General features: G+C 36.4%; 2 protein-coding genes across 4 annotated transcripts in view; both read left to right on the top strand.

Moving 5' to 3' along the window:
* LOC105177993 (nucleolar protein 6) lies at positions 564-10,925 on the top strand. Of its 3 annotated transcripts, none has more exons than XM_011101316.2 (26): positions 564-815; positions 943-1,104; positions 1,931-2,096; positions 2,192-2,308; positions 2,386-2,504; positions 2,623-2,779; positions 3,789-3,856; positions 4,377-4,475; positions 4,582-4,697; positions 5,364-5,538; positions 5,637-5,747; positions 5,845-5,923; positions 6,015-6,158; positions 6,246-6,359; positions 6,565-6,686; positions 6,762-6,844; positions 6,930-7,054; positions 7,150-7,267; positions 7,367-7,504; positions 8,867-8,963; positions 9,068-9,193; positions 9,417-9,509; positions 9,595-9,718; positions 9,829-9,971; positions 10,054-10,140; positions 10,221-10,925. In XM_011101316.2, exons 1-26 carry the CDS (start codon positions 654-656, stop codon positions 10,341-10,343), a joined length of 3,168 nt encoding a protein of 1,055 aa, XP_011099618.1. In that variant the 5' UTR covers positions 564-653; the 3' UTR covers positions 10,344-10,925. The 3 variants fall into 3 exon arrangements, with proteins under 3 accessions (XP_011099618.1, XP_011099619.1, XP_011099617.1); XM_011101317.2 differs by having other exon boundaries at positions 9,595-9,700; positions 10,218-10,923; XM_011101315.2 differs by having other exon boundaries at positions 10,218-10,923.
* Positions 12,476-15,324, top strand: part of LOC105177992 (ADP-ribosylation factor-like protein 2) — a gene marked incomplete in the record, with an annotated part of 3,193 nt that continues 344 nt past the window's right edge. Inside the window, 5 exon segments of the mRNA XM_011101313.2 lie at positions 12,476-12,765; positions 12,886-12,996; positions 13,145-13,307; positions 14,050-14,130; positions 15,074-15,324. Coding sequence (XP_011099615.1) covers positions 12,701-12,765; positions 12,886-12,996; positions 13,145-13,307; positions 14,050-14,130; positions 15,074-15,211 — 558 coding nt within the window.

Here is a 15,324-nt window from a genome sequence, read left to right as displayed (position 1 = left end):
TTATGGTTTGGTCCCTACGATTATTCGCAAAAATAATCCTACACTCCTTGAAAATAGTCATTTTTGGTTCTGTATCTTAACAATTTATTGCAATTTTGACCGTAATAGTTAAAATTTTGATGAAATATTTCACATCCTAAGTACGTAGCTATTATGTGACCGGCTAATTGGGGGAAAAACATATTGAAACAATAATTTATTTTCCCCTCAGTAATTTATGATTGACGTTTATTGATTGTCAATAATTAAAATTCATGATATAGTCGTAATCATTTGAAAAAAAATTATGGATGAAGCGTTTTTTCCTTGTTCATTGAGTGCACCACGAGAGATATTGTAGAGCTTTATGATCACATTTTCGTATCATATGTTTGAGTCACACTAGTTGAGATGTATACTAATCTTTTTACAGTAGAAATGGGCCAAAAAGTTAAAAGTTATTATTGGGCCGAAATTTTAGTTAAAGCCCATTGGTCAGTCCACTCAAAGAAGCGGCCCATTGGCCTGTCACTTTCTCCGAGTCTGGGGTTTAAGGCAAAGTTTCGTTCCAGGGTTTAGCAAACGCTCAATTGCAAACCTCATCACCCTCTCCTGGCCACGAGGATAGTTCTTCAGTAGGAGGGGACGAAGCAGGAGGAGAACTTGAAGAGCTTATGGCCTCAGGAGCAGAAACCTATCCGGATTCCACGAATTTGAAGTTGAGAGAGCTGTTAAAGGAGGTTCAGCTGGATTACTCTCCGGCAAATACTACAATCATCAACGATGTCGTTTCCTCCATCAGAGACGCCATCAACAGTATCTCGGACGGCCTCCAGGTGCGTTCTCCACTACCGCGTTCCTTTCTTCGGTGTTAAAATTATTTTTTTTTTCGTGAAAATGTTTTTCACTTTGTGTTGCTGCGTGGTTGAGTTTGCTGATTTATTGTTGTTTCGATTTCGGTAGGTCACAGCTGATGTTGCGCCAGGGTTTGTTCGAGATGTTGGTGCAGATAAAGTCGAGTTTAAGTTCAGGAAGCCCAAGTCTATAGAAGTTGGGGGAAGTTATTCATTTCAATGCATTGCGAAGCCGGATGTGAATGTCGATCTTTTTTTGAGACTGCCTAAGGTATTTGTTCAGTTTCGTAAGGAATAAGTGGTGAAGCTTTTAGAAGGACATATTGCTGGCCTAGCTTTAGCTGGTCGAGAAGTGGTAGGACTTATGTAATTATGTGCTCATTTATTGAAATCCTAAAAAGACTTCTCTTTTCTGGTATGTGGCGGTGCCATTCATTTGTAATTCGAGATTATGTGTAAATTGGGGGCCAAAGATAAACTCTTTCTAAAGGAACTCACTTATATAATACACTACTTTTTAGGTTATAAACTTGGGCTTGAGTCTTCCCAATAATCCATTCTTAACTACCAGCGACATTTTTCTTTTTGTTTTTGGTTTCCTATGGTTAAACCTGTGTAACATTGATGGAAAGATCTATATGTCTCGTCTCAATGATTTTTGCTTCCGTTGGCTTCTGAAATTGCACTGAGTTATTGACTGCTGTTATCATGTAATAACAAGTTATTGTGATGGTATTAAGAGTAACAAGTTATTTTTGGTCTCTAGAATGCAAAATCATGGATGGGCTTAAAAAAATAGGTGGGATGGGAACTTTGAGATGCAAGTCTTGCTTTCTGGTTACATGGTGTAGGAATGCGGTAGGTGTCCAAAGAATGCTCTTAGAAATCTAGGCAGGTGAAAATCTAATCTTTATTGCTTCAAGAGTTCAAATTTTATGCCTTGGAGGTAATAAACTTATGGTGGTTGGTTATCTTCCAGTTCACCAAAGAAATAAGGATCAAAATAGGCCTCGACACTGATATTACGTTGTATTGAAGTTTCAACTAATTCAGTTTGCAGTACCTTAAACTTGAATTATTTTTATGTTTCTTGACAGGATTGCTTCCATGAAAAGGACTATCTAAATTATCGTTACCATGCCAAAAGATTCCTTTATCTGTGCATCATCAAGAACCATTTGAAACTTTCTTCTTTAGTCCAAGATGTAAAATGGTCGGCATTTCATAATGAGGCACGCAAGCCTATACTGGTTGTTTATCCAGGTCTAGATTCTCCAAAGCATATGCTCCATGTCCTTTTACCTTTAGTTGTGATTTCCCATCAAGCTACTTATACTGCTCATTTGTCAATTTTTCAGCTGCACGGTTATCCGACAATACTGTATTTTCCCTGAAAATAATTCCGACAGCTTCTTCTCTATTCACCTTATCAAAATTGAACTTTGAGAGGAACAATATCCGCTCCCTAAGTCAAGGTATTAAATGTCTCGTGTTCGCTAACTTAAGTTTAACTCTCAATTCCTAAAATTTCCGCTATTGGGTCTTTTACCAGCTACACCAAAGTACAACAACAGTATTCTGGAGGACATGTTTATTGAGGATAATGCAGATTTCATTAAGAGAACTTTCACAGGATGCAAGGAACTGAGAGAGGCTTTGTTACTTTTGAAAGTATGATAAGCAATATGGTGCTTCTTAATTGTTTTTAACTTTTTCTCGTGCTCATGTAATTGGCCCTTTTTATTCTTCCTCTTGTCGCGGAAAATTCTATTTGATGCGGATGATGTAGGTTTGGGCCCGGAAGAGCTCTCTATTTGTTCATGACTGCTTAAGTGGTTTCTTGATCACTGTCATTGTTGCATACCTTGCATCCAAGTCTGGTAAAAATCGAATCAACAGTTCAATGGACCCCAAGCAGATTTTGCGCATCACACTGGACTTCATTGGTATGTGCAAGGTTCATTATGTCTCTCCTATAACACATCTATTTTGGTATAATTACTGCAGATTTGTCCTCCTTTTGAATTTGAAATGTAGATTGCTGGATATAAAACTTCCTTCACTGACACGGATGCTATATTTCCGCCATTTCAGATTTCAAATGTCTCCTAAAGTGATGGGGGTTAATAAAACTTTATTTATTTAAAATATAGATGTGATCATGTAGTCATATCTAGTCCCGTATCTGCATTTGTGCCAAATTATGATGCCTGAGATGTTCTCTACCAAAATTATTTTCACTTTAGGATCTCAAAGTCAAAAGTCATTGGGGTTACAGGCTCTATGTTTTGCTTAGAATTGCTTGTGATTACACGAGTTTTTCTACCAGCTATAATTCTGTTCTTGATAGTTTTCCTTTATTTAGTCATTAATGTTTCAGAACCTGCTCCATGTTATTCTCCATCTCAAAAACCCAGGGTAATGTTTAGGAGATGTTCTGATTCAATGATATAGTGTTTTATAGGGTATTTTGACTGTACAGCTATTATACTGAAATGCTGGAACAGTAAGTTCATTCATTTTCGTGTGGGGGGTCTTCATAATAGCAACTTCTCAGCATTTTACCATGGTGAACCACTGTTGTGCCACTTGGAGATGACTAAATGCTTCATGATATTGATTGTAATGGTTTTAATGGTTGCCTGACTGTCGGGGTTCATGTTAGTGGCGAGCTTACATTTCATGTTGTTGGATTTGTTAGTCTGTCTCATATTCGTGTTGCACTCAATTAGTGAAACATTGAGCAGTGTTTAACCTTACTTCTTTATAAAGATGCTCACAATGATTGCACTGCTCATATTTTATTTCTGTCTTCAAGACAAACCCGTCTCAGTTTTGTGTCAAACATCTGAATGATTAACTTCCAGTTATGTTATCTTGAGATAAGAAAACATTCAGCAAATATAATCCATGTAAAATATCTTCTCAAATTACTTGGCCTTTTATCTTTTGCAGCCAATTCCAAGGTATGGGATAGTGGACTCTTCTTTCAGCCAGAAGGTGAAAGAAGCATTTCAGATAAGGTATTTTAACCAATGATCATCTTCCAACTAAAGTTATCTCAGTTTCTTTAGTTTCAATTTGGTTGCTACTCAATTAATTCCATCCTCCAGTTGTCCTCATTTATGTTGAGCTAGGCACTGTTAACAGGAGTCTTGCACTTAATTCAAATACAATGAACTAAGCAATTGTGCTCCTCTTCCGGACATTTAGAGATTTATGGAGTGTGAACATTAATCTTCTACTAGACATAGTGCAGATTCCCATGCTGTGTCAGTTTTATGCCTGTAAGACAGCTGTTTTCATGTTCTGCATGATGCCTTGTCTTTCATTCCTCTCACCTGAGTGCTACTTGTCGAGTTGCCTTAACTTTGGGATTGGGACAGTAATTTTATCACGTACAAGATGGTTTGTCTTAACAATTTGTTGTGCTTGAGTGCCAATTATTGAGTATGGGCTGCTTTACTGGTAATGATTACAATATTGGCCTTAAAAATGATGTTGTTGCCATTTTAATATCGATGTCCAAGTTTGGAGTTGCAGGACAGGAAGACAAAATTGCAATCATTTCCAATAATCATTTGTGATTCATTTGCCAACTACAACATGGCATTTCGGATGTCACCAAGTGGTTTCCAAGAGGTTGGATCTTTTGAATTCTTCCATAAGGATAGGCATGGATCGCTGTCTAGCATCCTTTGCACCAATCATATTCTGCTAACATCATATTTAAAAATTCTGTTTTCAGCTCCGCGATGAGGCTGCTCTGGCGCTTACTTGCATGGATAAATGTACAGATGGCGGTTTTGATGAGATCTTTATGACCAAGATTGACTATCCTGCCAAGTATGACTATTGCATAAGGTACATCGTAATTTATATATATTTATGTAAGTATATTTGGGTCTTCCAACAATTTTTGTCATTGTATTGTTTACTTAGTCATTTGCAGACTATGGCTATAGCTTAATGTTAGTGCATCCACAAGGCTGATATCAAGCGATGATTGTAAATGTATGCTTGAGTCTTTTCAAAGATTCAAGAATCTGTTAAGGAAAAAGAGACAAAATTCACTAATCACCGAGCGATTGCAAACTGGAGAATCAGACGCATTTAGAGTCATCTTATGCTTCAGAATGAGGATGACGGATTAGGCAGAAAATAAGCTAGAAACATAGCTAGCACTGTCATAATACAGTGCAAAGTTGGTATCTAGGATGTAATAATGTATAAATTTACTTGAATATATGAGTATATTCACCCGCTACTTTATTGCCGTCTGTGGGTTTGCTTGCTTCTTGCCTCACAGATTTCCATTTTATATTAAACATTTGAACTTGAAGGACAACGATGATTTCCAGTTTCTAGCGCTGTCATCATAGAGTAGATGAGAGTTAAGAAAGAGCTAAATACGAATTTGGTATCTAGGATGTAATGATGTATAAATTTACTAGCACATGTGAATCTTTTCATCTGTTACTTTATTACCATGTGTTTGCTTGCTTCTTGCCTCACACATTGGCACTATAGATTGAACCTGAAGGACAACCATGATTTCCATGCTTCTGGATTTTGCTTGGATGATGAATGTTGGAGGTCTTATGAGCAGAGGGTACTGTGTGTAATCGATCAAGCATTGAGAGGGAGAACTAAGCTTATTCGAGTAATCTGGAGAAATGCTCCTTCTGAATACGATTTTGAGAATGTAAGAAATTTACTAATAGTTAGTATGATTTGAAGTGTCATCCCATGGGAGAATGTTTTTGACTCCAGCTTCTTGTAATTTTGGTTTTAAACCTTTAGGGTTTATCTATGCTGGATAGAGAAGCTATGTTTATTGGGATTGCAATTGGATCTATGGAGGAAGCCTTCAAACAGGCGGTCATTGGTCCAAGTCCCGAAGACAGAGATAAGGTGGTTTACTTTTGCTTACCTAAGTTTTTGGAGGGTTATCATATGCAAATTTTGTGTATCTCTCTAGCCTTTCTCAGTGGATTCCTTATTGCAATAGGCTGTAGAGTTTAGAAAGTTCTGGGGGGATAAAGCTACACTTAGATGGTTTCGTGATAGTAGAATTGCTGAAGTTGCAGGTGAGGATTCATAATATTTACATCTCTTGCTGCTGTGCGACACTACTGTTAATTATATGATATACCTTACATTGTGCTGTGATTGTAATAGTGTGGGAGCATGAGGAATGGGAAAAGCATCTCATCATAAAGGAAATGACAGAGCATGTTCTAATGCGTCATCTATCCCTTCCGAAACAAAATATCATTTCTATTGTAGATCAACTTGATTTTGTGCTTTGCCATGGCAATAGAGGTATGGTTTTATGTTTCTTGTTATTCTATCATTTCATTTAGAAGTATGGTGGCGACCTAAATCACTAACCATTATTATTTTTTTCAGACCCTATTTCCTTATCCAAAAATTTGTTGAAGGCATTTGATGACCTGTCAAAGCAATTGCGAGGTCTTGACGACATCCCTCTAAGGATATCCAGCGTGCAGCCACTGGATTCAGGTTTCTTTTTCAAATGAAGTGTACTTCACAACCCCATCCCCCACCCTACCATAATCCACAGTCACATGCTTCCAGAGCTCTGTCCTCCACAAATTATTTATATCCTTTCCTCCTCCCACCTTTCCCATCCTTTTCTTTTTCAAACAATGTAGGAGTTATCACTTCTATACTGTCAACTAATGCTAAATGCTTACCAATACAACAGCTTTTAGGTTGACATCTGTCTTTCCTCCCTCACCGCATCCATTAGCACATGAAGAGGGCACTCGTATAAAACTGGAGAAACTTACTGCAACCTGTATTCAACCACTGGAAGTTATGATTCAGGCAAGAACAGCAGCTAACATATATTTTCAATTCTTATCAATACGTACTGGGAACCAACTTTTTACTTCCCTATAGCTCGAAGGTTCTGGAAACTGGCCAATGGACGAACTTGCTATGGAGAAGACTAAGTCTGCATTTCTCCTCAAAATTGCGGAAAGGTTGGTTTTGATTGAGTTTTGTCCCAAAAAGGGGGGAAAAAACAAACAGCATATGAATTATTTATCTGATTGTACTGCTTGGCAGCCTACATGCCAAACGGGGGATTACATGTACAGCTACAGAGGATGATGTAGATGTTTTCATGTCTGGATATGCTTTTCGTCTAAAAATCTTGCATGAGAGAGGTTTGAGCTTGGTCAAAAGACAGGGTACTAGATCTTTTTTTTACCTGGTCAGTTACCACATCTTCTGTTGCAGCTACAATCAACAACTTAACTTTGAATGCCATACTTTACATTTTTAGGTGGTGCACAAGCGAAGCGTGTTCTCTCTTCAGACAAGAAACTTTTTCTTCGTGGTCAACATTCTAGCATGATTAATGGTTTGCGAGGCCGTTACCCTATATATGGGCCTGTTGTTCGGTGAGAATTTGAAGTTGTTCTTCCATACCGACCAAAAGGACCAAGAAAGAAGCACCTTTGTCCAATTTCTAATTTGGAATTGTTTGGTTCATTTTTAAGGCTTGCGAAACGATGGGTATCTGCACATCTATTTTCAAACTCATTAACAGAAGAGGCAATTGAGCTGTTGGTTGCACACTTATTTTTGAAGCCTTTGCCATTTAGACCGCCGTGCTCCCGGATAACTGGATTTTTAAGGTTGATTCCCCCCCCCCCTCTTCATATAAAGCATCTTACTTTATCACATTCTATGTCTTTGAATGGGGTGTATATCCTTTATGGACTCCCGTGCAATTCTTTACCAAGTCTTTGACTTTGCTTTACTAAGTTTATGTCAAACTTTGTGGGGATTTGCTTTCTTGCTTTCATCATTATTAACAACATTTCCTGAGGTGTTTCTGCACTTTGGAATCTTACCATGATGTAGTTTATGTCAAACTTTGTGGGGATTTGCTTTCTTGCTTTCATCATTATTAACAACATTTCCTGTGGTGTTTCTGCACTTTGGAATCTTACCATGATGTGCTGAGTATTCTGCTTGACACTGAATATGAGATTCCAGTCTGGGATTAATCATTAAGTCCACTGTGTATATTTCCTTTAAGTTTTCCGTCGGGTTTACTCATTCTGGCTGTTAGAATGCAGCACATGCATTAGCGTTATTCATTAAAAGAGAGGAGAATGTAGGAAAAAAATAGAAGTATTTATTGTTGAGATGTCAGGGAAAGCAGACGGGCAGAAAAAGGAAAACTTTGCCCTTGCAGCTTTATAGTACCCATTATTGAGAGAATTAGTTAACCTTCCCATTTGTTTGACATGTCGTCTGAATAAAATTTGAGTTTTCCAGCTATTTTTATTGGTGAAATACATTTGTTACTCTTACGCATCCAGGCATGGTAGAAAGTAATGCTTTTATAGTTTGATTGGGTTGGAGCAAAGGATTATATTATATAGGGAAAAATGGAAGATGAAAAGGGGATTCTCTTGTTTGGCCAGTCTAAGGGCTTGTGCAGGTCTCCATGGAAAGACGAAAGAGAGCAAGATGTTGAACCCTTTTTGTCTCCAGACATGAACTTGGGAAATTTCTCTATTTCTGGGCTCTCCATGGGAACCCTTCACTTCTTCAATTTTAAGTTTGGTCTGCCGTGGGGTGTGGGACCTGGCTGTTTTATGAAAGAAAACCAGATAATATATATATATATATGAAATTTTGTAAGGTAGGAAAGGTTGCAGCCATTTTGAATCCAAACATTGACTAAATGGGTTCTTTGTAGTCGGTCAAGGTGCTCCCATTTTGCTGATCCGAGATCTGAATAATTTGCTTTGGTCTGTAGACAACAATGAGTAGTGGGTTCAGATTAACTGTAACACCATGGCATGATCCATTCAAAAGGTAGCTCAAGTGTAAAAAAATTAACATTTTGGTTCTTCTTTCTTAATTTAAAACTGGTTTGTAGTATATTCTTTGAATCTGTGCGGTCCTTATTTTATTTGATTAACATTGAATTTTCTTGTTTATCTTCTCAAATTTCGGTATTAAGCATATGTACTTTTTTGCAGATTCCTAAGATTGCTGTCAGAGTATGACTGGAATTTTTCTCCTTTAACTATCGACATCAATGGTGATTTCACTCCTGCTGATGTCAAAGAAATAAATGCAAGTGCTCCAACTAAAATCTTTATTTTTCTTCTTTTGTTTATTTCTTGAGCAACTTGTGAACTTTGTACTGATGGAGCTCTGCACATATTTATGTCGGATAGGAGAATTTCATGTCAAATAGGAAAGAGTATGAAAAGAATCTGCAGAATGTTAAACCTGCTATGTTTTTGGCAACTGCTTATGACAAGGAATCTGAAGCTTGGACCGGACAATCACCGACAGCAGCAGTAAGTAGCTCTAGAAATCCGGATTTGTTTTGTCATGAGCTCTCACTTAGTTGAATCTTTTGTTAGTGGAACTCTTGGTAGTGTGGTGTTGAATCTTTAGTGAAAAGAAATTTGCTTTGATGTGGAAACCTTCTAAAGAACCTTACTTTGTTCTGGAGGTATTCAGAAACTTATTTTTGTTTTAAATGGTATTTGGCGTTAATGCTAGTGATTGATGCATCAGGACCTTAGGCGATTGGCAGCATACGCAACCAGCAGTGCAAATTTTTTTACCAGCATCATCATGAATAATCAGATTGATTCTTATGGATGTGAAGTGAGTCAAGGCCCTTTATTTTTTCAGATTATTTTTGGTTTATTCTGCTGGTGTTGGTTACAATCTGCATTTGTTTATCGTGCAGCGCATTTTCCGCACACCTCTGAACAACTACAACGCTGTCATTCTCCTGCACAGGGATAAACTGCCTTATCCACATCGTCTTCTGTTCCCATCTGAAGTCAAACAAGGTTCGGTTGGTCTTCCTGGTGTGTGCTCATGGAGGAAATTGCCACTCTTCATATCCATAGCTGCGCACGTAAAATGTAACTTCTTGTTTACTGTTATGGGACATCTAATTCCATTTGCTTCCATGCAGGGAGGCACGTGCTATGTGGGAGAGCTAGCAAAACTTTCCAACCCTTCTTATCGCCTGGAGATATGAACGGAAATTCAGAGGAACTGAAGAACAAATTGATGGTGAACTTTGATCCACTAAGATATTTTGTAACTGACATCGAGGCAAGTAGCAAATCTTATTTCCATATTTGCCAACTGTTATCATGACCTTGTATCTGAGCTGTTTATCCGTCATCATATGCAGAGAGAGTTTCCGGACATATTTAAGGTGTGGTATGATTCTTTTGGAGGTGATGCCATTGGCTTGACATGTGGAAATCAAAGTTCCAAGGTAAAAATGGTTCCTAATTCCCAAGGCTTTTATATCATGCAGTAATATTGTTTCTTGACCACCCATTATGGTCTCAGAAGCGAGGAAGAGATGATAATGGTGAGGACAACGATCTACTTGACACACTGAAAGCTGTGGGTCAACTCGGCAAGGGATTCGTAAAAAGTGTACATTTCCTCAAGGCCCCAAAACTAAGCACTTGAATTTCCATTGTACTAAATCTTTTAGATCAAGAAACGCATAACCAACCATTGTAGTCTACTGAAAAAAATCCTAACTCTGCTGATTTCTGGAAGAAGAGGCGCAGCATCAAAGTTAGGATCAGGAGGCTCGTCTATCTCCTTGGGAAGCATTTTTCATGCATATTTTACCGAATTTGTTTCACAACAAGTATTTATACATAGTCGCTCTGGGGATCAAAAGCTGAGAAGGAGTGGAAACGGACAGTTATGGTTAGAAATAGGTTACAGGTAACAGGAAGCATTTCCTTGGTCTGAAGGTCTCGGCCTACCATAATCTTGAGTTTATCACTAGATTTGACTACGCAGAGCTTGTTAAAATCAGCGAAGTTGGTAGCGCAGACAGTCAGCTCGTTTGCATATTGAAGGTGAAACGTACTAGTGTAATGGCATTAGAAAGCAGGCCAACTGTTTATAGTTGTTGTAACCTTTCATGTCTTGTAGACAGTCAATCAACGTTTTTTTGTAATTCCGACTTAAACTGAATATGTAGAAAAATTTTGGCATTGAGAAACTTTCGTTTTGGTTTATGCATCAAACTGTAGGTACTTAGTTTGATTTTCTATCAAAAGTATCGTTTACTGTTCATGGCACCGACTCATATACACATTATCACGACAATTGACAGAGAAGAAAGTAAAATGGGAACAGGATGATAAGATGCCCTGATCATTTTACAACCTCGGAGACCGGAGTAGAAAATCAACTTGGTTTAAATATTTGACAACTGCACGTGAATCCGAATTTAAGTATGCAAACCAATAAAATGCATTTTTTCTTTTAAATTTGTTCAAATTATTATGGAATTTGAAACTTTGAACTTTAAGTTTTGATTAAATTTGACTATGGATGGAATCATGAAGAAGCTGCAACTGATGTAACTGAATCACTCTGATGATTTCAAGCACATCTTATATTTTAACTAATTGAATTGAATTTGAGTTTGAGTTTGAAAATTTATTTAATAAGAAGTTTGGGATAACTATGTCGGTCTCTCATTTAAGTTTGATGTAATTATAGATAAATATTTTGTGATATGGAAAATTACAATTAGTATTCTCAATGTATATTTCCATGCAATAAATAATTATTTTTGTTAGCCAAAGTTTACTAAATTTATTGACATTAACAAAAAATAATAGAACGAAAGTTTATATTTATTGCAGATTAATTTATTACTAACTTATTATATATCAAATAAATCTTTATTTGACAAAATAATAAGTTAGTAATAAGTCAATCGGAGCAAATATGAATTTCATTAATTTTTTTTGCTAATATCAACAGATTCGGTGAATTTTAACTAACTGATGAGTCTATTTGTTGAATAAAATAATCCTCAAGATACTAAAATGTCTATTCGTAATTACACCATGAGAGGGTCGTATAATTATCCCGAAAGGTTTTGTTCAAACTTGATGTATAAGTTTAACAACTGGGGTATAAATGGTAAGTATCTAGTAATTTAATTTATTTTTCAAATTTAGCTCAATTTTGATCAAATTAAATATATATATATAATTATCTTGGTAAATAAAATAAAGGGATAATTACACTCCTCTTTTTCAAGATTTATTGTAATTACATATACACCCCTTGTGATTCGAGAAATTATATCTAATATTTTTGAGGTTTACTTTAGTCTAACAAATAAGTCCCTTCTATTCGTCAAAATTCACCAAATTTACTGATATTAACAAAAGAATTAGAAAAAAAATATATATTTATTCCTGATTGACTTATTACTGATTTATACCAATTAAATAAATTTTTTTATAATCAAATTACCCTCGTATGTTTTTATGCATTAATGTATATGAGAAGATATATAGTTTAATTCGAAAAATTTGTTTGATATGCAATAAGTTAGTTTTAAATCATGATAAACATCAAGTTTTATTCAGTTTTTTCGTTAATATCAATAATTTAGTGAATTTTAGCTCTTAAGGAAATTTATTTGTTAAATAAAAATAAATTGAAGGTAATAAAAATAATTTTTTAAATTATTAAAAATTTATGTATAATTGCACTGAAATTTAAGGAAGGGTAAGTTTAATTGTTCCTAAAATAAAAGATTTTGATGTGTTTTGAATTTGAATTATTTGTCCCTTCCCTTGTTTTCCCATATGACTGAAGTGATCCCTAATTTCTTGATTTCGTTTGGTCATCACTAAGCAGAGCATCGGCCTCTGCAATTCAATCCGATCTCCCTCCACTCCCAGGTTTTCTGATGAGATTTTATACTCGATTCAAGTAAAGCTGAAGTGAAAGAATCCCACATTTTTTCCGCTCTTTGCCTTGTCTCTGAGTGGTCGAGAAAAATGGGTCTTCTCAGCATAATTCGGAAAATCAAGCGCAAAGAGAAGGAGATGCGCATTCTCATGGTGTAATTACCGCTGAAACTGCTGTTCTTTTTTGAATCTTTACTGTTTTATCTCATGATAATATTGTCTTGTATGAATTTTGGTCAGTAATTCATGTTTTTATGTTTGGGTTATTGGTGAAGGGGTCTTGATAATTCTGGAAAGACGACGATAGTGATGAAGATCAATGGTGAAGACACCAGTATAATCAGCCCCACACTTGGCTTCAACATTAAGACCATCTCTTACCAGAAGTATGTCTTTTCTTTTTTGTGGGTATTCTTAGAAACTACATAGTTCATACCTAGTGCTTGTAGTGTTTGTTGAGTTGATAGGAAAAAAGATGAGACAGTTGATTCCAGAAGTTACTTGTGGTTATGGTGAATGTGGTGTTATTTGTAGGTATACTTTGAATATATGGGATGTCGGAGGGCAGAAAACGATAAGGTCGTACTGGAGGAACTATTTTGAGCAAACTGATGGATTGGTTTGGGTGGTGGATAGTTCAGATCTCAGAAGACTGAATGATTGCAAATATGAGTTGGATAATCTTCTCAAAGAAGAGGTATATTCTCTCTTTTCCGTATTGTTCCTTTTGTAGTAGTTCTATTTATGAGAGCATCTTTTGATTCAAATGAAGCATCAGGTTTGTGCATTGATAGTTCTTGGCCCTGAATGTAATTTGAATACTTGTTTTCCCGTCGTTCCACAAATGCCCATGAGTGAACTGTCTAACTGCAAGTTCTAGAGAGCTGATCTTTATATGCAGAGAATTACAACCACGTACTATTTTGACATGCCCTTTGTCATGTTTCTACTTTCTGTGCTGTTTAATGATCCAAGAACTTGTATTTTTTGTAGTAAATCTGAATATTTTTGACATCTTGTAAGACACTGCATACAACATAATTACATAAACCATCATCCTGTACATTAATTGAGATTTGGTTTTGTAAGCATGGAACTGTGACTAGATGTACTTATTCAGTCTTCTATTTGGTAACTTCCGAGCATCCTGAAGTTTTCTAATCATGTATTCAGAATGTAACAAACATAGAGAATTTTCTTTCCCTCCTTTTTGCCAGGTGAAGGTACAGAATGCATCATGGGATATGTACAAAGATGAATTCTAATTTTTTAAAGTATAACCACCACTTGATGAATATACTAGCTTTTGTGATCTTTTGATATTAATGTTTCTTGTTTGACAAAAGGTAATGTATTTCAGCAGAAAATTTCACTTGTTTTCACATTTACTTGTCTGCATTCTTGGTTATCTTTGACTGGGTATAAATTTTTCTTTGCAGAGGCTATCGGGGGCATCATTATTGATTTTTGCAAATAAACAGGACATACAAGGTTCTTTATCACCTGGTGAGATAGCTAAGGTAAGGATTTCAGATTATTTGCCTTCGCTTACTTTTTAAGTGGTAGTCCTTTTGTGTCGAGGATTTATGTTTCTGTCAAAACTTAAGAAGCAGGTTTGGTTTTCTGGGAATTTTTTTGGGAGCTCGAGTCTCATTCTTGATGCCCTGAAGCAATAGATGCAGATGTATGGAAATTTTTGGAGTGATTTATTTTCCTTACAGCACAAATGTACACTTTGTTAGATTCTTCTGGAAATATTTTCTTGCCAAAGCATGCCCTGCATGTTAACAATGAAAATTTAATATTGTACAAATGAGGAAGTGCCTTGTTTACAGCAAAGATGGTACTAAGTTTATTTCCAGACCATTGTCTTAGAGTATAAAGGCTTTTCTCATGTAGTAATCATTGTATTTAGGCATGGACAGGCATTTTCTGAGGATTGCTTTCTTTCAGCAGGTCCCACATGTTCTTTTATTCAAGTGGCTACCTGGTATTGATGTTTAGTTGTAGCATACTATTAACCTTATCCAATCTTTCTTTGGCCCTGATGGTCTCAGTAGAAGCTGGAGATAAATTTGTCCATGTGATGGCTATTTTACCACCACTTCATTCGTACTAGCATCTGTACATGGTTTCTACATTAGGTTGTCACGTAAGCAAAGAGACACCCTCATCTCATATTCTAGAAGTCTGTACATTAGGTTGTCACGTCTGTACAAGGCAATAGCTGATATTGTGATACTGATACCTTATAAACCTTTTATTCATATTAATGCAATAGGAGAATAATGATCTTATTTCTAACTCATACTTTGGACATTGTGTTGCGTTTTTCCATTATCTCAAGAAGGAGAAACTGATGGAGCTCAACTTTGATAGAAATGATTATTTTCTGTGCTTGTCCTCTTCTTCAAGTTTCTCCGCCTGAAATTCTAACTTGATTAAGATTACCTGTTTCTTTAGGTGCTCAACTTGGAAGCCATGGACAAAAGCCGACACTGGAAAATTGTGGGATGTAGTGCATATACCGGGGAGGGGCTGCTTGAAGGGTTTGATTGGTTGGTTCAAGACATTGCCTCAAGAATTTACATGCTTGATTAGGCTGTTGATTGATCAGGATGAATTTTTCCTGACATATTTGTAGTGCACCCATCTTAATACTGATGAGCAGGCTGCCACGACGAGAGCATTGAAATCCCCTAAGAAACTTGCAT

Source organism: Sesamum indicum, linkage group LG15 (genome assembly GCF_000512975.1).
Source record: "Sesamum indicum cultivar Zhongzhi No. 13 linkage group LG15, S_indicum_v1.0, whole genome shotgun sequence".
NCBI classification, from domain to species: domain Eukaryota; kingdom Viridiplantae; phylum Streptophyta; class Magnoliopsida; order Lamiales; family Pedaliaceae; genus Sesamum; species Sesamum indicum.
Note: the sequence above shows the minus strand (reverse complement) of the source record. Positions and strands in the feature narration are given on the sequence as shown.